Source organism: Taurulus bubalis (assembly GCF_910589615.1).
Source record: "Taurulus bubalis genome assembly, chromosome: 4".
NCBI classification, from domain to species: Eukaryota; Metazoa; Chordata; class Actinopteri; order Perciformes; family Cottidae; genus Taurulus; species Taurulus bubalis.
Window position 1 is genome coordinate 21,242,345 of NC_136592.1, and position 21,591 is coordinate 21,263,935.

General features: G+C 41.0%; 1 protein-coding gene across 1 annotated transcript in view; it reads right to left on the bottom strand.

The window, feature by feature from the left end:
* igdcc4 (immunoglobulin superfamily, DCC subclass, member 4) overlaps positions 1–20,685 on the bottom strand; it is a gene marked incomplete at both ends in the record, with an annotated part of 84,803 nt that extends 64,118 nt beyond the window's left edge. Inside the window, one exon of the mRNA XM_079216619.1 lies at positions 20,619–20,685. Coding sequence (XP_079072745.1) covers positions 20,619–20,685 — 67 coding nt within the window. The remainder of the gene's footprint in view (positions 1–20,618) is intronic.
* Between the last annotated feature and the right edge of the window lie 906 nt (positions 20,686–21,591).

Here is a 21,591-nt window from a genome sequence, read left to right on the forward strand (position 1 = left end):
GAAGGGAAGTCCTGGAGTGAGAGGTTGATGAGCTGGTGTGAGATGAGCAGAGTGCTATATAAACTGCACTCAAAGAAGATGTCGTTGTTTAACCACAGTAATTTCACCAAGCTAAATCTTACAAAACAAAAGTTTGAAAAGGAAGTTGCAAATGATTTTTAAATGAATGCATGCATTTATGGTCTAGCTGAGTATGTTGTTACACACTACCTGCAGTTTCTCTTTTCTTTATGTTTCTCTTTCTAATGTAAACAGTTTTTTCCACCCATATGTTTAACATTCAGTTATTTGAAGAACTATATTGGTAGAAGGGGAAAGGAAATAGTGAAAGCTCGTAAGAGAAAAGAGAATTAATAAAAAAAAAAGGAAAGACCAAGAGGGAATTGGTGATGGGAGATAAAAAAGAACTGAAAACCTCAAAACATTAATGAGACGTCGGTAGTTAATTATAGATGGCAGGCTGGATGGCATGGTAAAACCTTGAAAAGTAAGGGTCAATAATAGCTCTAGGATGCACTATACTTACAGTAGACTTCACATAGGATTCACTATCAGATGCTTAGGTACAGTACAGTAAGAAACAATTGTGATAAAACATCACATCACATACGTATTCTTATTGCCTGACCACCTGTATAAACAAACATGGTGGCGGATTTATTTGTCCTGCAGCGGCAATTACTGCAGAGTCAGAATTCAACTGAACACATTCGCACTGACAGTGAAAGCAGAGATATTTTGGTCGGCAGTCATCCTTTGTCAGATGGAATTAGTCTGTGTGAATGTGGAGGTTTATCAGTCTTTGAGAAAAGACAACAAATAAGAGTTACTGAACCCCCAAAGCACTTTTTTTTCAACTGAAAACTAATGGATATGGATATTTATAACTGCTGTTCATGGGTTCAGGTTCTTAACTTGACATTTCAATTCCAAGTATTTAAATTCTATATATTTAGTTTGACATCATTGTATTATTCAATTCATCCATACACTCTTGTCTCAGCGTTGGCACATTGCTTTCACGAGACAATCAGTGTTTAAAAGTGATTAACCAGATTTTGTAAAGTTCGGATGTCCACAGAAAAGAAAGGAAAGGCTTGTGTTGTGAAGTGATTGTAATGCTACACTGATTATGGAAAATGAGACTGGCCTCCGGGGTCGCTGTGTCGGTGTTTTTGGTTTATGAAACGACCCTGATAACTGGCGACTTTCAGCCGAATGCGTCTGTAGTTGTCGTAGTTATGACAGCTGTTGAGAATAGATAAAAATATCATGGGAAGCGAGGAAACTGTGCCATAACACTACGTTCTACACGTCGATATCAATCAGAGACATCAGCTAACAATCAGCTCAAGACAATTTTATGCAATTGTAATACTTACCGCTAGATTGTTGGCTATTAATCTCTATCTAAAAGGATAGCATAGAATGCAGATACACGCAAGTACCACATAAATATATTTTTACAAAAATACATGAATAAATATGAACGAGGTCCACGAACTACAAGTAGCCGACAGAGCAGATCTAACAGGATGTAACTGTTTCTTTGACTTCCTGTGTATTATTTGAAGGCAGGTTAAAACTGTCCGAGTTGGCCAACGTTTCTTTTCATCGCCCCTGCTGCTGCCGCCTACTCTCGTCTACTCATCTGTGCAGTAGTGGAATTTTGCTGTTTTAAATCTGTTAATTGAAAACGTAATTGTAGCGTTGCAAATCAATGAGGAAGATGTTTGTAATGTTGTCATTAGTGGAAAATACACAACGTGGACGAACCAATCAGAGGCAATAAGTAGAATAAAAATACCGTTTTTCAGACCAAATGAAACCAACCAAGAACACAGAGAGGTGAAATAATTGAGTTAATTAGAATGTAATAAGTACAAGACAATTATATTAAATTTGTCTCAGGTAGCCTCACAATATGTATGACATAGAGGGCACACTCAAGGAGTAAAATTAGCAAATAATTGACACAGAACGTTTATAAAAGTTTAACATGGATTAGTTAAAAAAAAAAAATCCATTTATGTTGTCACCTTATCACAACATCACAAACATCTTTCTCATTGATTAGCAGCACTACAATGACGTTTTGAATTCACAAAAAGGGTCATCAGGGTCGCTTGGTAAACCGAAACACCGGGCACAACGTAGGGAGGCGGCACCCTGCGCAGCCGGGAAGGCGTCACCTCTCCCTTCCGTCTACAACCCGGGTCCATATAGCTGGCAAATAATATAAATGAATATTAAGTCTATATTTTCCATGAAGTCATTTGTACATGAAAGTAATATAATTGACAAACCTCTTCATGAATACAGCTTAGAAGCACAATTTTCTCACTTACACGTACATTAGCACACACACACACACACACACACACACACACACACACACACACACACACACACATACACACACACACACACACACACACACTTTCAGCTTTTTCTCCAGTGTTGGATTAATTAAGTTAATGGGAGATGGATTTTTTTTCCTTGATTAAATGAGGCTTGACCGAGGGTTCACTTCCTGATGAAGAGCCTGGGTAATGCTGAGAAAGACTGCACAACGCTCTGGCGCACATACACCCACACCCACACACACACACACACGCACACGCATGCACATGCACACACACGACGTGGAGACAAGACAACATAAACATGCTTTATACACACATGCACCCAAAACCCATACAAACATAGACACATAGAGACACAGGTGAAGGACTAGAGATCACACTCACAATCTTATAGGACTTAAAAAGACGACTGTGCAAGCGCGCCAACAAACACTGACACAGATTACCTCCCCAGCTCCTCTCATCCTCACTCTCATTTCAACTAATTAGGTCTCACTAAGTCATTAAAGCGTTAGCAGCCATTTCCCAGCTCACTGCCAATGGTTTCAGTTTGTGAGAGCTGGGGATCATTCAGCATTGGATATGGAAGCCATCACGTCTCACCAAACTGCTTTGGACGTGTGATGAGGGAAATGCAAATTGGAAAAAAACTGGAAAACAAAATTTTTCTTTTAGGGTATGATATGATAAGATGAAATAATGAATCATTAAAAAAGTTACCGAAACAGTAAAGTCCGGTTACAGGACAAGCATGACCTGCTATATCCTTAAAAAAGACTCGGCATGGTAAGCACATCATATTTCAAGTACCGGTAGTGGCTATTATATCGAGGAATAAAAACACTTGATACCGAGACACACATTCGCAGATTTGTGGTCATGTGCAGTCAACACACACACATACACACATATTCACACCCTGATATGTACTCACATGTCCATTACAACACACACAGAGTAACTGCCAGTGTCTCATAAGGACACATTGTGGTAAATGGATGGGGTGGGGGGGCGGCATTTTGCCATTTTACTGTAAAAGTGGGAGCTGCTGGAAATGACAGGGTGGACTCTGGGATTTTGTAGCAGCTGTGCGGTTTCACTGAGCTCTAGTGAATGGATTGTGGTGGCACTGCGCCGAGAGGTTCATAGCTTACTCTAAGTAGACAGAGGACAGTGGTTTACAAAACAGAGAGGATGAATTAAAGTACGACGGACAGCAGGGAAACAACTAGGGACCGTCTTGCGGTGGGATCACCGCACCTACGACACCAAATCAGGCCAAAGGCTTAAGATGGGGGGGCAATTCATTTTGAGCTTGACTTGGCCTCCAACCTGTAAAGTTCTGTGACTACATCTTACACAGTTGTGGCACTATTGCAGTGACACAATCTGTCCACAGACAGACATACATGTACATATATATACACACACACCTAGAAAACTGCTCCTGTGGTATTCCTGCTACAGAAGCTGTCCCAACACATTTTGTAACAATGAATCTCACAGACTCAGAGGGTAAAAACAATACCAGCGTCACGGATGGTGAAGGAGCAAACACACCCCAAATAAATGTTACAGTGTGCCGTTCGCCAATCAGTGACAATGTTGACAACAACATATCTGCATTTGTAATATTATTTTTTTTAATTGGGCCAATAACAGTAATGTGGATTAAGAATACAGTGGTGATATGATCACCAAGATTTTGTGAGATCAAATCATGTTTAGCATACCTACCGCTATAAATCAGGTGGATAAATGGATTTATTAAAGACTGATTTGTAGCCTTATTCACAGTGAAATACACACAAAAAAAGAGAGAGAAGAGAAAAAAAGCACAGACAGACAAAGAAACAAACATTCCCCGTCCCTCATTCAGACAGAGAGGAGAGAAAAGAGAGAAGTTAGGAGGGCAGTCTTGACACCATCAACACTGTTCCGCCGGACTATTTCGGTTACACCCCAACACAGTGAATATTTTAACCGGCCTGCTCAATATCAACAGAGACGGCTCAGGTTTCTACAGTAAAGTACCTAAGCAATACCTCAGGCCTTTCTGGAACTACAGATACACAAACAAAGAGGCTCGGTTTAAAGACTCCAAACTTTAGTTAAGGGCTTGTTATTATCATTATTATTATTATTATTATTATTATTAGTGTGTGTCACAATATCTCGATATATGATTTAATCACAATATGATTTTATTGAAAGATGATACATTATCATATTAAATTATTGTCCAGCCCTATACAAAGTAAAGCTGAGATTTATGAGAATAGTTTTTAATGTAACCGTTCATATATCAAAGTATTGGATAAATGTATAGTAAATGGTTGCACTATGTGTGAAAAATGTAAGATGACGATATGATAGTCAGAGCATTAAAGGAACAGTGAGTAACATTTAGGGGGATTAATTGGTGGCAATGGAATATAATATCCATGTCTGTGCTTTGTTTAAATAGTCAGGCCAGTAACACGTGGTTTTAGTGCATGTTAGTGCATGTGAGGATGCCCTAGTGGTCAGCATGCGCTATGCACTCATAAGGTGTTTACAGCTGATAACACCGGCATCTTAGCACCCACACTCCGGTTCCCTCTTGGGTAAACACTGTTAGCTCTGTCATCACTGTTGCTGTGTTTGCACTGTTAGATCCTAGAAACGGAAATGCACCGAATTCAGTATTGAGCACCGAAGATAAGGGCTCAACAAAGATTTTACAATCCATCCTGAATTCCATTCAAGTCTGAACCGAATGGGTGGAACGATCAACAGACAGACATTGGCAACCACAGAACTACACGGCAAACACGGCTAAAAACTGGTACAAGTAGGCCTACTACAGTGTAGCATTACCAATCACCAAGTAGACTGAAAGAGGTCACAAACAAGAGATGAAAAGAAAGGATACTAAAGAAAGAGAAAAATCCAGAGTATTAAAGAATGAAATACAGGACTGAACAGTGCAGATAAGATTGGGGCAGCCTCGAGACTCAATTGACAAGAGAGCAGTGAAATGTGATTACAGACGCTTTTGAGAAGAGGGGCTGCTGAAGCACTTAAAAGCAGTGATAACCAGATTGCCTTGTACCTCCTGCTAAATTTACACAGCAGCAGTAGATAATTGCTACGAGTTGTTCCTGAATGATGTTGCAATGTAACAGGTAGTACTTGTCTCATGTAAAACAGCATTGTAGGACATCACAATGCACTGAAACCTAAGTACAGGCTGAGTGGACAAGGGCAGATGGTCTGAATGACAGCACTCTGCCATTTACTGCAGGATAACTCTTTTGTGCGTCTGCGTGTGTGTGTGCGTGTGTGTGTGTGTGTGTGTGTGTGTGTGTGTGTGTGTGTGTGTGTGTGTGTGTGTGTGTGTGTGTGCGTGCGTGCTTGTGTGTGTGTGTGTGTGTGTGTGTGTGTGCGTGCGTGCGTGCTTGCGTGTGTGTGTGTGTGTGTGCGTGTGTGTGTGTGTGGTGTGGATGCCACAATCCAAACCATTAAATCAAGCTCACCTAGTGCTCATCTGTTGTCTCACCGCAGCCTTTGTTTGCTAATTCAATCACCTTACATCGATAACAACAACGTGAACAAAAAATACCCCAGGCACTTACACATGCTTGTGGCCAAAAAACTATCCGGTGTGTGAATGAATCGATATTTTGAAGCCACAGTTGGGTTGATCTGTGCAGAGGAGCAGCTAGCGATAAACCCTGCAGGGAGAAGGGGGCTCTCAGGTTGCCTGTGTGATAACAAGAAACGGTCTCACTGATGGACGTGCCTTACGACTAACTAAATGTTTGGGATTTCATCAAGTAGGCTTCATATCTTTCCATGTTAAAAGGAAAAGTAATGAACGTGCCATCAGAAGTCTGAAGCGTGCTACACAGTCAATCCTCTTAATGAGTCTGAAATTGCTCTGATGGCAAATAAAACTCTTTGTTTACTCGTTAAGCAAAGCTTTTTACACAGGGCTCAACATTTCACTGAATCCACAGTGAGGCTGTGAGTCACTCCACAATCTGAACAGCTGCCGTGTCAGGTGTTAACTGTTCAAGCTGTGTTTCCTCCCATGACGATACTGCAGGGTTCTTCTCACACCCTGTCATCTTAACCACAAACACACACACACACACACACTCACTCTCACTGTCAGAAAGCTAATACAATGAATCAAAGGTTTTTTTTCAGACTTGGAGAGCATTGGCGAGTTGAGTGAGTTTCCATGTACTGAGAGGACTGCAATATTAATATAACTTGCTTTAATAATGTGCCTTTTTCTCTAACGGAAAACAGTTTTGAGCATCTTCCTGAGTAAGATATTCTGTCACTGGCCTCTGGTTGAAGTGGCATATTGGAAATCTTTACTTCATAAAAACAAACCAATCTAAATTATTCGCATCTAATTACATCCCAAAAGCACATTATTGATATTTTATAAAGGTCTTCTATACGATAGCCAGAGCATAACTACAGCATCAAACATATTTACTATTTAATATAGAAAATAGTGCAATAATGTTGACCTAAGCAGAGAATTAAGTCACTCTCCCTGTTGTGTGTGTCATAATCAATGCCTGTCTGTGCATTATTTTCCAGGCCTATGTGCATGTCAATGTGCCTCCCTGGCTAATCGCAGCCGCCGATCTGCACATCCCTCAAACGCTGATAAAGCCGTCTCGACCCAGGACTTTTTTTAATTAAATAGGTCTATAAAGTAACTAAAAGTGAAAAAAGCCTTAAGCCCAAGTTAACATACATTGAAATTGCTTGCATTGTCCAAAGAGTGAAAAATCCCAAAGATCTTGAATTTACTATCATAGAAGACATCCAGCAAAAAAAAAAATCACATTTGAGAAGTTGAAACCAGTGGATGTTGGGCCTTTTAGATTACTCTACAATAGCTCTACTTTCCAACATCTAATATGAAAAGTTTCCATGTTTTGCATTGAGTAAAGAATCATTGCGTTGACATTTACGATCACCACAATCATACAGTGACGTTCTCAAAGCCAGCAAAAAACAAATGGCATAAAAGTGTGGAATGAAAAAAAGTTGGGTTATCGTGAGACAAGCATGGCTCCTGTGTCCCACTGAATGTGTGTGCACAACAGGAGGGGAGAAAGGGAGAGCGAGGGATAGGGAATGAGAGGGGGCGGGGGCGTACCAGTGTAGTCCCTCGTGCCTCCTGCTCTATGTACAGTGCTCATTCATCCCAGTCTGGCTTCCTCCAATCACAGAGTGGCTTTCCTCCATGCAGGGCCTCCCAGCAGCATGGGGCCTCCACATGGCCATGTCAAGAGCCAGGCCCACTTGCATGAGTCAACAAAGCAGACAATAAAACTAACATGGGAGTAACACTGGAGATCCAAATCAGAATCTATTCGTCCATGCAGCAGCACAAGGAATTTACAGGTATTGCTGCTGGTGATATTGGTACATGCGACGATACACTGGTTATGCAAAGGTTCCCAGTATGTGGAGAGAAACGCAGGACAATAGGACACACTGGAAGGTATTATATGGAAAACACTCTCCTCTTACTCAACTTTGCTCTTTGAAGTGAAGCACATGTACTTTATTATGCTTATGCACAAGGGTCAGGGTTGAGCATCTCCCACAAGGTCAGAATGATGAATGAGACTGCTATGTGACACTACCTGGCGCATGCACTCAAGAAGGGCATATTCCAATGAGGGAGTATTATTATGCTCACAACGGGGATCACAATAATTGCATTTTCCATCATTGATGTGAGAGAGCTGTGCTGTGATCTTTCCCGGAATATACTGCATCTGAATGAGAATTAAAGGGAGAGTGTACTCAGTATGAAAGCACACATTATTCCAGGGATTCCTAAATGTGTGTATTGTATGACGATTAAATGAAATATGAGTAATCCAGGGACTAATGTACAATCTACTGCTGCACTAAATTAGGCAATCCTCTTTTGACTTCTATGCATTGCATTTTCCTCCGCTGCCTTTTACCTCTGCAGTACATACTCATCAATACACCATAACTCTAAAGTTAAACTACAAATCGGTAGATGCATGGCCCATGTGTTCCCACATGGTCAGCTTTAGTGTAACTCCTCTGCACTCATGTGACCAAGCAGAGGAATGGAAGGAATGTGAATGCAGGTTAGTTGACCAAGTGAGCAGACTGCTGCTTTATCTTTGTGTGTGCGCACACACACACACACACACACACACACACACACACACACACACACACACACACACACACACACACACACACACACACACACACACACACACACACACAAAGATAAAGCTACACTGGTAGAATAAAAGCCCAAGCAAGTGAGAATGAAGTTGAACCAGGTATACAGAGCTTACCAGTGTGATAAGTTGACTTATTAGTGATTGAATGCTACTTCAAAAATCCTTGAGTAAATTAGTGTAATGACAGCATAACCACTACCATAAGGAGCTGGTTGTCTGCCTACCTTTGATGTTCGGTAACCTAATTCCACAAAATTACTTCTGCAGCTTTAACATGAATATCACGTTCAACACTACCACCGCTGTCAGGGGAGTATACGGATAGAACAATTGCTGGGATTCATAAAAGGTTATTATTAGACCGTCAATTGCATTTAGTGCTAGCTTGCTTGGATAAAATACTGTATGAAATACTGAATACTACCTTCTGTACAGCAGCGACCCTACTCTGAGCGCTCGCTCAAATCCTATCATGTAATGTTATCAATTACACTATGTGGCAAACCTCAATGACCTAGTGAGTCAACAGGAGGAAATAGCTAAATTCATCTGAGTTGCATCATTGCAGCAGTAATATCTATTTGTGCTCCTGGGATCAAAGACTTAACAGCCAGCCAAATGACCAAAGACTTGGAAACATTTGATCTCTGTACGCAATAGAGGTGCAACAAAATCTGCAATGGAGGAACATTACTTTAGGTCCTGTAAGGAATTCTCTGTTATGGCTCAAGTGTGAGCAAATGCAGTAACATTGCTGGTAAAGGCCCACTCAACATTACAGTGCTCCTACATCACATGTTTGTGCATAATGTGCAAACTGCTGAAGTGGAGCTTTTATTCTGAAATGTGACGTTTGTGAGCAATGCAAGCTACACTTCTTTTGTAACAATAGTTGGAAATTGGTGATCTGGCCAAGTTAAAGCGCACCTCTGCTTCAGATGGCAAGATAGCTTAGCAGCACATTGCAATCCAGAATATCTCACCTTGCTACCTAGCTTGTCTTGAGGGCCGAATTCCAAATACCATTGAAGCAGCTCTGTAACCCTCCTGTCAATTTGTTTCCCATCACTGAGACCCACGTGTGAATGCAAAAAGACATTAGTGAAGCAGAAAGACAACCTGTGAAACTAAAAATAATTTATACAAAAAAAATACATCATCAATACAATAAAAAAATGAAAAATGTTATTAGGAAATGCAGTCTATAGTCTTTAAATATATTATTTTGGTTCATTATAGTATCATACCTGTCAAAGGTTTTGGATGGGGAAAAGAAAAAAACGAAAGATCCAGCACAGGCTAGTTATAAATACATACATGTACAGTAATGCCTATACTTATGCAAAGTGTAGCTCACAAGGTTTTATTTTCAGATATTTTGTAAGTGGTTGTATTCACCCTTGAAAGAAAAAAAACAAAATAAATTCAACACAGCGCTTTGAAAATCCCAAGAGAGCAAATCATTTGAATTCATTGCAGACAAAATCAAGCTCAGGAGTTCCTCTCCTTTCATACAAACACTTCTGTGCTTCCCTCCCTGGCAGCATGAATAGGTGCGCACACAGGGCAGGGCACCATAAAAATCAACATATTCCCTGCACAAATATACCCAGCTGAAACTCAGCCCAGGGCATCTTTAAATAATATGCATCCTAATTTAGCATGGAGTCTCTGGGGAGGGGATCAAGATGCACTCACAAATCGCAACTGACACACCCACGCATACACACAGGCAAGCAGGCAAGCACAAGGTGTGAATGTACCTCAACAAACACACACTTAATTTACCGCTAATGTGTAATGAGCTATTCCACACAGGCACTGCTGTCCAACAAACTCTGGTTTTAAGTCTCAAGAGATATTTGTATGCTCACAGAAACACTGCAATCATTTTGTATTCAAACAAGGCTAACCAAACATAGTCGTTAAGAGTACAATTCACAGAAGTATACCACTTATACATCAATGAAAGTAAAAACGTAATTACATGAAGTCATTAAGGGGATCTCTTAATCGCCTACAGAACGTGAAAGAGCAGAAGATGAGAATGAGTATAATGTATTTTCCTCCACACTTTACCCACTGCACTTGTCCACATTAGACCTTCAGAGCTGTTACACACTGATATAAGACGCATGAAGGAGTAACAAAGGCTAATGCAAGTGGTTCAACAGACCACATTCATCCCTCCACAAATTCAATGTTTAATATTCTGTAGCTGCCACTATACGGGAGGTTGAACAGCTGGCCCTCTGGTGTAGACACAACAAACTGGAGCTGAACACACTCTCGACATTAGCCTACAGATAACAACAGAGTTCAGGAGGAGACATGGAGGTCGCCTCTTAGGGGACCGAAAGGGGGAGACCAACATTGACTCCACCTTCCGAAAGTGGATAAGGAAGTTCAGCTTACCAGAGGGGCTGTTTATTCTGTTCTGTATGACATATTTCTGTGGTTATTTTTACATCTATTTGTCGTGTAGATTGCAGCTCTATGTTTATTTGTGAGTTACAGTGACATCTACTTCTAAATGCATGCATATTTGACTGAACATCTGACCCCATGACCTTCTAGTCCTGAGACCACTTGGATACCAAGTATGTGAAGCTGTAGAATGAAGGATAACCTCCAAAAAATACCACTAATGCCTTGTGGACTGGCGCAACAGGATCAGATTATTAAACAAAAGCAGTCAGCAGGGAGACAACTAGTGACAGAAACCAAACAAAAAAACACAAGCTGGAAAGGGCATTTTAATTTCTGAGCCAGAAATTCTTCTCCATATTTGGATGACCGATGGAGGCCAATGGACTGGCATAAATCATGTGGTGTTGGACTAAAACGTGGGATGTCCATGTTGCTTTGTTTCTTCTGTATGTCACACTGTGTGACTCACACAGTGCTCGCCATAAGTGCCATAATTGTCTTAAGGAAAAGAACACAGCTCTTGCTGCGCTTTCTATTGAAATGTTCTGGTTCTATGATGAGACAAATGCAAGCAGTTGTTATCCCACAGGTCTGTGTTAGTATCTTTTCTGAACTGTCCAACAGTCAATTATTTATCCACACACACACACACATCTCAGCAGTGTATGGACATCTCCAGCTCGAAGCCAACATAATGGAAGTAAACAGAAGCAAAGTTAATACAAAATAAACAATGCCTGGTTGTGCTGCAAACTTTGTGCATTTTGTGGAAAAACTTTAATCTCCATGACAATTACCTTGTTCAGGCTTTCTTTTTAGTGATACTGTTTGTAACACACCAACCTCACTAGATCCAAAATATCATCATCTGACACCGTGTCAAGCCGAAAAAATGTAACCCATTGTGTAACTTTACATCTCTACCATATTTAAGCTAGAGAGCGGACTTTGCCCCACAGGGCCCTGGTGTAACGTGTGTGTGGAATAAATGTTTGACTCAAAAAAACATTTCCCTCCCACCACCGTGCCTAACATTGCACAGGGTCAGTCCGCAGTAAGTTTCCTACAGCTGTGTTCCTCAAGTGTTCAGTCGACATATTAACTGTGTATGAAACAAGCTGCTGAGATGACCTGAGAATATTGAAGGAATAACTGTGTGTTTTGCCTTAAGCAGTATAGCTACATGTTAGTTTTAGAGTTATACATCAATTTCACAATACAATAATCTAATGGAATTCCTCCTAGAGCCAAAATCACACTAAATAGTAGTCTAAAGGGATTTCAAAGCAAGCTAAAAAAAAAAGACACCAACAGTGTGGTGATAATAAGAGCATGAGAGCACATGCTGGTGATACTTTTATTTTGAATGAAGGTCATCACACTGACGCTGTGTTCAAATATTCAAAACTTGTGGTTGGTCATTTGTCCCCTTACAATTATCTATAGATTTACACAAAGTACACATGATCTTTTCACTAAAGTCTACATTATAACTGTGTTTGTCTGTGTAGGCGTAGCATTACACGTTATACATGCTCAATATCAGATGGCAGAAAAACACACTGGTAAACATACTGAAGCATTTAACTTCTAAAGGCAGATATTTCCCTCAGGAGTTGGTAGAGACCAAAAACGGAGCAACAACAGAATGAATATTGAACGTACATTCATTGGCTTGACAGAATCACGACCAAATGATTATGTTGCTTCATTACTGATAATAATAAGCAGCCATTTGCTCATTGCAGACAAATCCAATTTAAAGATGATTCTGTACACATGACATCTGTTGCTTCTGTCCATCCGGGGAGAGGGATCCTCCTCTGTTGCTCTCCTGAAGGTTTTCTGAAGGTTTTTTCATTTTTTGGAGGGGTCCTGATCCACTCACTCTATTTTTGTTCATTTGAATGAATTTCCATCTTGGCCTGCCATGCTTAAGAGTCGCAAGCATTTACATAGTTTTAGTCAAACTGCTCTTAAAAAATGCTTCAGTTTAGTTCCTTCTTCTTGGTTATTTAATCTATGATACCACCTGGGATGTGTGAGCTAAAACATGACAACAAATACAGCAGCCAAAACCATGCACTTTAAAACTGGACAAAGCATTCTGTCTTATTTGTATGAGCAATAAAATATTTCATAGGAAATTGTAGACAATACAGGTAATGACCACAGGTATACTCAAAGGTGGCCCGATTTCATCTGGTCTTAGATCAGGAAATGTTACGATTTTAAGTCGAAGATAAATTGATTCCAGGTAAATTCATTTGGGGCCTATATGTTCCACAACAATTGGGTGGCAATGCAAAGTGGGGATGCAACTAACAATCATTTTCTAATTCATTAATATATATATATATTATGTCAGAAACCAATGTGGTGACTTGTGGTAAATAATAAGCACTTTTCTCACATTTAAGAAGTTGAAGCCAGAGAAGGTTTGTCATTTTTGCTTGAAAAAAGACTGAAGCAAATAATACATTATCGAAATAGTTGTTGATTGATTTTCTGTTGTAGGTGTAATTCAAACTGTGGGGCAGCATGGACTTTAGGTAAGTTGTGTATGTTTCCAGGAGTTATTTAAGTCAACCATTTGCCCAGCCTGAACGTGAATGCCACCTCTTGGAGATCTTAGTCCAAAGAAGATAAACCTCTGAGTTCTGTGTTGTGCCATCTCTTTCTCAACACACACAAACACACACACACAAACACATGCACACACACACACACACACACACACACACACACACAAACACACACACACACACACACACACACACACACACACACACACACACACACACACACACACACACACACACACACACACACAGCACCATATGCCTGGTCCTCAGTGTAGGCTCTTAACAGATACATATCAACCTGTTAATGCTTTTTACCTAAATGAAAGCAGAATACTCATTCACAGTCTGATGACAACTGGTTGCCCTAATTAACTCCCGACAGATCTACAAAGACAATGTGGGTGATTTGTTTTGCTTAATTTTGTGTGTTGTTAGATTCATTTCATACAGGATGTCATAACATTGGGCAAAACATGTGTATGTTGATGCTCTATGGGGGTCCTCAATGACCAAAAAGTTTGAAAAAAAAGAAATGCATGGCAGGTTCGCCACTTTTGTGTTTTATCTTATTTCCCTGACAGCCAACAGTCAACTGTATAAAGCGACCGCTACTGATATTCTACCCAGGTCTTTGTCATGTAAATCCTGTGGTAGGTTTTTTCCACCACTAGTCGTCGCCTGTGTAGGCAGACTTTCCCCTCTAACCAGCACACTTCCACTCGCAGGAGCCACCGCAATGTCTAGGAAATAAAAGTGTAGAATGAAGAATGAAGGATAACCTCCAAAAAATACCACTAATGCCTTGTGGACTGGCGCAACAGGATCAGATTATTAAACAAAAGCAGTCAGCAGGGAGACAACTAGTGACAGAAACCAAACAAAAAAACACAAGCTGGAAAGGGCATTTTAATTTCTGAGCCAGAAATTCTTCTCCATATTTGGATGACCGATGGAGGCCAATGGACTGGCATAAATCATGTGGTGTTGGACTAAAACGTGGGATGTCCATGTTGCTTTGTTTCTTCTGTATGTCACACTGTGTGACTCACACAGTGCTCGCCATAAGTGCCATAATTGTCTTAAGGAAAAGAACACAGCTCTTGCTGCGCTTTCTATTGAAATGTTCTGGTTCTATGATGAGACAAATGCAAGCAGTTGTTATCCCACAGGTCTGTGTTAGTATCTTTTCTGAACTGTCCAACAGTCAATTATTTATCCACACACACACACACATCTCAGCAGTGTATGGACATCTCCAGCTCGAAGCCAACATAATGGAAGTAAACAGAAGCAAAGTTAATACAAAATAAACAATGCCTGGTTGTGCTGCAAACTTTGTGCATTTTGTGGAAAAACTTTAATCTCCATGACAATTACCTTGTTCAGGCTTTCTTTTTAGTGATACTGTTTGTAACACACCAACCTCACTAGATCCAAAATATCATCATCTGACACCGTGTCAAGCCGAAAAAATGTAACCCATTGTGTAACTTTACATCTCTACCATATTTAAGCTAGAGAGCGGACTTTGCCCCACAGGGCCCTGGTGTAACGTGTGTGTGGAATAAATGTTTGACTCAAAAAAACATTTCCCTCCCACCACCGTGCCTAACATTGCACAGGGTCAGTCCGCAGTAAGTTTCCTACAGCTGTGTTCCTCAAGTGTTCAGTCGACATATTAACTGTGTATGAAACAAGCTGCTGAGATGACCTGAGAATATTGAAGGAATAACTGTGTGTTTTGCCTTAAGCAGTATAGCTACATGTTAGTTTTAGAGTTATACATCAATTTCACAATACAATAATCTAATGGAATTCCTCCTAGAGCCAAAATCACACTAAATAGTAGTCTAAAGGGATTTCAAAGCAAGCTAAAAAAAAAAGACACCAACAGTGTGGTGATAATAAGAGCATGAGAGCACATGCTGGTGATACTTTTATTTTGAATGAAGGTCATCACACTGACGCTGTGTTCAAATATTCAAAACTTGTGGTTGGTCATTTGTCCCCTTACAATTATCTATAGATTTACACAAAGTACACATGATCTTTTCACTAAAGTCTACATTATAACTGTGTTTGTCTGTGTAGGCGTAGCATTACACGTTATACATGCTCAATATCAGATGGCAGAAAAACACACTGGTAAACATACTGAAGCATTTAACTTCTAAAGGCAGATATTTCCCTCAGGAGTTGGTAGAGACCAAAAACGGAGCAACAACAGAATGAATATTGAACGTACATTCATTGGCTTGACAGAATCACGACCAAATGATTATGTTGCTTCATTACTGATAATAATAAGCAGCCATTTGCTCATTGCAGACAAATCCAATTTAAAGATGATTCTGTACACATGACATCTGTTGCTTCTGTCCATCCGGGGAGAGGGATCCTCCTCTGTTGCTCTCCTGAAGGTTTTCTGAAGGTTTTTTCATTTTTTGGAGGGGTCCTGATCCACTCACTCTATTTTTGTTCATTTGAATGAATTTCCATCTTGGCCTGCCATGCTTAAGAGTCGCAAGCATTTACATAGTTTTAGTCAAACTGCTCTTAAAAAATGCTTCAGTTTAGTTCCTTCTTCTTGGTTATTTAATCTATGATACCACCTGGGATGTGTGAGCTTCAACGTGCATATGGGAAGCTAAGTGCCTTTCCATGTGGCTTTTGTATGTTCTCTCTTTATCTGCTGACTGCTTTCCTGCAGGCACAGTGGTTTCATCATCCCATCGAAATGCAGAATAAGCAGTTAAAAGTGTGGATGGTACTTGGTACAGGGAAAGAAATTAATGGGAAGTACTTTTCCTTTAAATCAATGCATATCACACTATGCTGCTCCAGTGGAATTACAGGAAACTGGAGGCTGTTGCACTGCATCCCAACTGTGTAACTGCATAAGCTGGACAGTGCAGAAGAGCATCATGAGAGCTCAATCAACACTTGCTGGTACAAAGAGTTAATGTGACTGTTAGAATGTTAATGTGAACAGTAAACAGTAATTGGGTGCATCAATTAAAAATGATCTTGTGACATTGTCAGTCAGTGCAAAACCAATGCTTCGTCATGCAACTGTTGCCGTGTTGACAATTTTCATGTGCATATAAAAAGGCCAAAGGCGTTGCAATAATCAGATTAATTTCATCATAAAGTCTTGGAGTGTTGCAGATGTTTTCTTTTTTCATGTCCATTAATAACTAAGGAGTGTAAACTAGTGGCGGCGCCAAGGGAGGGGGTGGGGGGGCTAAGGAAGGGAAGGCCCTCTCACGCGTCACATCATCATAATATGGGAGGATTATGTGTGGTGTTTCCAAACATGCAGTAGGCTCGTTCCCAGTAATTGTTTTGTCCCTAGAATCAATGTACTCCTTGAATTAAAGCTGTATTTTTGTATTCTTCAGGACAAAGAATCGTCGAACACATGTATACAGATGCAGAACAGATTAATACAGAATTGTAGTGGAACTCAAATTGTTAGTAACATTAACTGTAAAATAAGTATCCAGTATGCAATTCCTTAACCCTCATCGTTACAACAACATAACAATACTTCTCTCTACTGATTTTGGTGCGCTGCCATAAGATGTTCAGTGGCCCCATCTGTCACCCCTGTGGAACATTGCTGGGAGCGCCACTGCTGTGAACACACAGACACTCAGGCCCTTTTTGTTTCATTCATTTGCTTGTGATACGTTAAGTGAAGTTGACATACTTTCATTTGATCTTCAGAAAGGACAAAACAAGCTCTTTGTTTGTGGATGTAGCAATGGCCCTTGCCCTCAAATTTGCCCCACCAGCACCCGCTGATTCATCCATGTCCCAGAATCACCCCCACCCGCCAGCCTCAGTTCCCACAACTACCAACAACCACAACATTCATGCTCCACTTTCTAAACCCAACAAAACGCCAACACAGAGAAACATGCACACACCGATTCACCCTTAATGACTGTTGTTTACTGGTCCTGATGACTGATAGCAATGCACAGTAATGCGTTAGTGATTCTAGATGCCTGACGCTGCAGTCAGTGTTTGCAGAGAGATACACATGTGGCCTCTCTGAAGCAAGGCACGTTTAGATGGCAATTCTATGTCAGGTCTAAATGGATGCTAGTCTATGATTTGTTTAATGTTCTTTTAGTCATTTTTCTAATTGACATGTTCCAGAAATTCCGAGGCTTTTTAGATGGCGACAAAACGTCAAAATAGTTTGAAACCAACTTTCAATGATGAATCTCACAGGGGAAATAAATCAATTTCCTCTTCACCCTTATCACAGACAACCTCCATCACAACCGCCATTTACCTGCATGAGATTTCATCATCTGGATGTGATCGCCCCCAGTGTGGCACTCACTCTCCTGTCAGGAGGATTTCAAGGGGAGTAATTCCTTATAGTCTCTGCTGGAGTCTGCGGGGCATGGTAATCTAACTCTATATAAATTGTATCCTCTGACCTTCTACCATTATATCAGATGGAAGTCAAGGAGGCATACCTCTAGTTGCCTCCCTTTTAAGTCCTTTATATGCATAATTGAACAATGAATAATGGGACTCCTGATACAATTACAGTATATATCAGAGGAAAGTGGTGTCTCCATGGACGTGCAAAAGTACTTTCGGGTTTCTGATATATTAATTCCGCCACATTTGACTTTTCACCGCCATATCAATTCTTGTGCACGATATTCCTTTATTTCTCATCATGGTGTTGGTAGTGAAATTACTGCAGAGTATGTCATATAAGAGTTGCAGCAGCAAGCACAACTACATGCAGGAAATGTCCAGACACAAGAGAAGGATAAAGTACGCAGTGAAACAACGTAAATAATGCAGTACACACTAAACCGACACAGAATGGGTTGCACTAAACACAACCCTGCTGGCTGATGAGTGAGACAAAGTGCTGTGGTAAGCAAAGTTTGCTCTTTTATGTGTATGTTTATGTATTACAAGAAGAGAGGCAACACCCCCTCACAACATTGCAGTACAGTGTACATCTTTAAGGAATCAAGGGAAATTCCTCATCATTATGCATCAGATGCAGGGTTGCTCAACGAAATGCAGTTGTAGCCCATTTGCTTCACAACAAAAACATGACAACAAATACAGCAGCCAAAACCATGCACTTTAAAACTGGACAAAGCATTCTGTCTTATTTGTATGAGCAATAAAATATTTCATAGGAAATTGTAGACAATACAGGTAATGACCACAGGTATACTCAAAGGTGGCCCGATTTCATCTGGTCTTAGATCAGGAAATGTTACGATTTTAAGTCGAAGATAAATTGATTCCAGGTAAATTCATTTGGGGCCTATATGTTCCACAACAATTGGGTGGCAATGCAAAGTGGGGATGCAACTAACAATCATTTTCTAATTCATTAATATATATATATATTATGTCAGAAACCAATGTGGTGACTTGTGGTAAATAATAAGCACTTTTCTCACATTTAAGAAGTTGAAGCCAGAGAAGGTTTGTCATTTTTGCTTGAAAAAAGACTGAAGCAAATAATACATTATCGAAATAGTTGTTGATTGATTTTCTGTTGTAGGTGTAATTCAAACTGTGGGGCAGCATGGACTTTAGGTAAGTTGTGTATGTTTCCAGGAGTTATTTAAGTCAACCATTTGCCCAGCCTGAACGTGAATGCCACCTCTTGGAGATCTTAGTCCAAAGAAGATAAACCTCTGAGTTCTGTGTTGTGCCATCTCTTTCTCAACACACACAAACACACACACACAAACACATGCACACACACACACACACACACACACACACACACACACACAAACACACACACACACACACACACACACACACACACACACACACACACACACACACACACACACACACACACACACACACACACAGCACCATATGCCTGGTCCTCAGTGTAGGCTCTTAACAGATACATATCAACCTGTTAATGCTTTTTACCTAAATGAAAGCAGAATACTCATTCACAGTCTGATGACAACTGGTTGCCCTAATTAACTCCCGACAGATCTACAAAGACAATGTGGGTGATTTGTTTTGCTTAATTTTGTGTGTTGTTAGATTCATTTCATACAGGATGTCATAACATTGGGCAAAACATGTGTATGTTGATGCTCTATGGGGGTCCTCAATGACCAAAAAGTTTGAAAAAAAAGAAATGCATGGCAGGTTCGCCACTTTTGTGTTTTATCTTATTTCCCTGACAGCCAACAGTCAACTGTATAAAGCGACCGCTACTGATATTCTACCCAGGTCTTTGTCATGTAAATCCTGTGGTAGGTTTTTTCCACCACTAGTCGTCGCCTGTGTAGGCAGACTTTCCCCTCTAACCAGCACACTTCCACTCGCAGGAGCCACCGCAATGTCTAGGAAATAAAAGTGCCGCTGTGCATCTTTCACCACCAGCTCTCAGACACAAGTTGTGCTTCAGGGTCCTTTTGATGACATAGTTACTCTTTCCACAAAATCTTCTCGCTCAACTTCCCTCCCGGTACACCATACGTCCCATGCACACACAGTCGTGAGAGAAAAAAAGAAGAAAAAAAACTTCCGATTTGTTATAAATATTGGCAACGCAAAAGACACATTAAGAATGGGCTACTTCCACTGTTATTAAACACCAAGGCCGAGCCCACATGTCTTTATAATGAGCCCCATCCCATGTTAGATCGGAAACTTCCCCCGGCCGGTTCAAAGCCCTGTGGCCGCCCTGTGGGGCTGCTCATCGGGCAGTTCCAGTGACGGGGACGCCCGGGAAGTAGAAGGCACATAGGACCGTACCTCACACGAACCGGAGAGGCCACATGAGGTGAAACACACAACACGGAGGGGATACTGCACGCTCCTATCTTTTATCACAGCCCACTTGTGTTCTGAGTACAACTGCACTTCAGTGTAATATGAGTGGCCCGCTGCCTCGCATATGCACTCCACTGGAAACAACAAAAACATGCATATAATGAAAGTGAGCGCATTACCTTGCTTGGATGGACCACAAAACAGCGAAAGAAGACAGAACAGCCAAATTGTACTCTCCACCGCCATGTACAGCCTTTGATTTACACCAGTGAGGGTAGCAGCGTCCGTCTATAGGCACCAGGCAGCGATCCCGTTATAGCGACATGCATATGTTGGAATCCGCTATTGTCTCCGCCGGTGCGTAAAGGACTCTGTGAATGTTTCGGTCTCTTTGGCGAACCGGCCCCTGGCTTCCCTAATAAGCTCGCATTAGTCGGCGGAGAGCCGTCGTGTCTCTCGGCGCTTCAACGCCATGTTGCGAACGAATGTTAAGTGTGTGTTGTAGCTGCTGGTCCACACACACACACACAGACACACGCACGCACACGGGCGCGCGCACACATACGCGCACACGCACGTTCACCAGACACTGGCTGGCTGGTCGTCGCCGGAGTCCTGGAAAGCTCTCGGTGATTTCTAACACACCCCTTCTGCCTTCTTTTTGTTCAACTCCATGCTTTCCGCGAAGACTTGGGGGGAATCCATATGAGGCGAATGCGTCTGTAGAAACACATGCAATACCAAATATGTCACACAACAAAACACATGTTACCCCAGGCACCTCTCTCTCTCTCTCTCTCTCTCTCTCTCTCTCTCTCTCTCTCTGAGTGTGTGTGTCTAGAATGATCAATTCGTTATGGATCCGAGAGAGCAACACCAAGTGTGGTCATTTCTGGCTATAATCAGTTATCTGTAATGACTGCAAATGTGTTGCCCCGCATTAACCCAATGTTGCAGACACTGGTCGTTTTAATGAGCACGCGCCGCATCCAGATACACATGTAAACCTTCTCATCATGCAACATCTGCACTCAGTCTTTCATATGATGTGGTCCACATATCGTCGTGTGTTTTTAGTTCTCTCAAACGTGTGTGTGTGTGTGTGTGTGTGTGTGTGTGTGTGTGTGTGTGTGTGTGTGTGTGTGTGTGTGT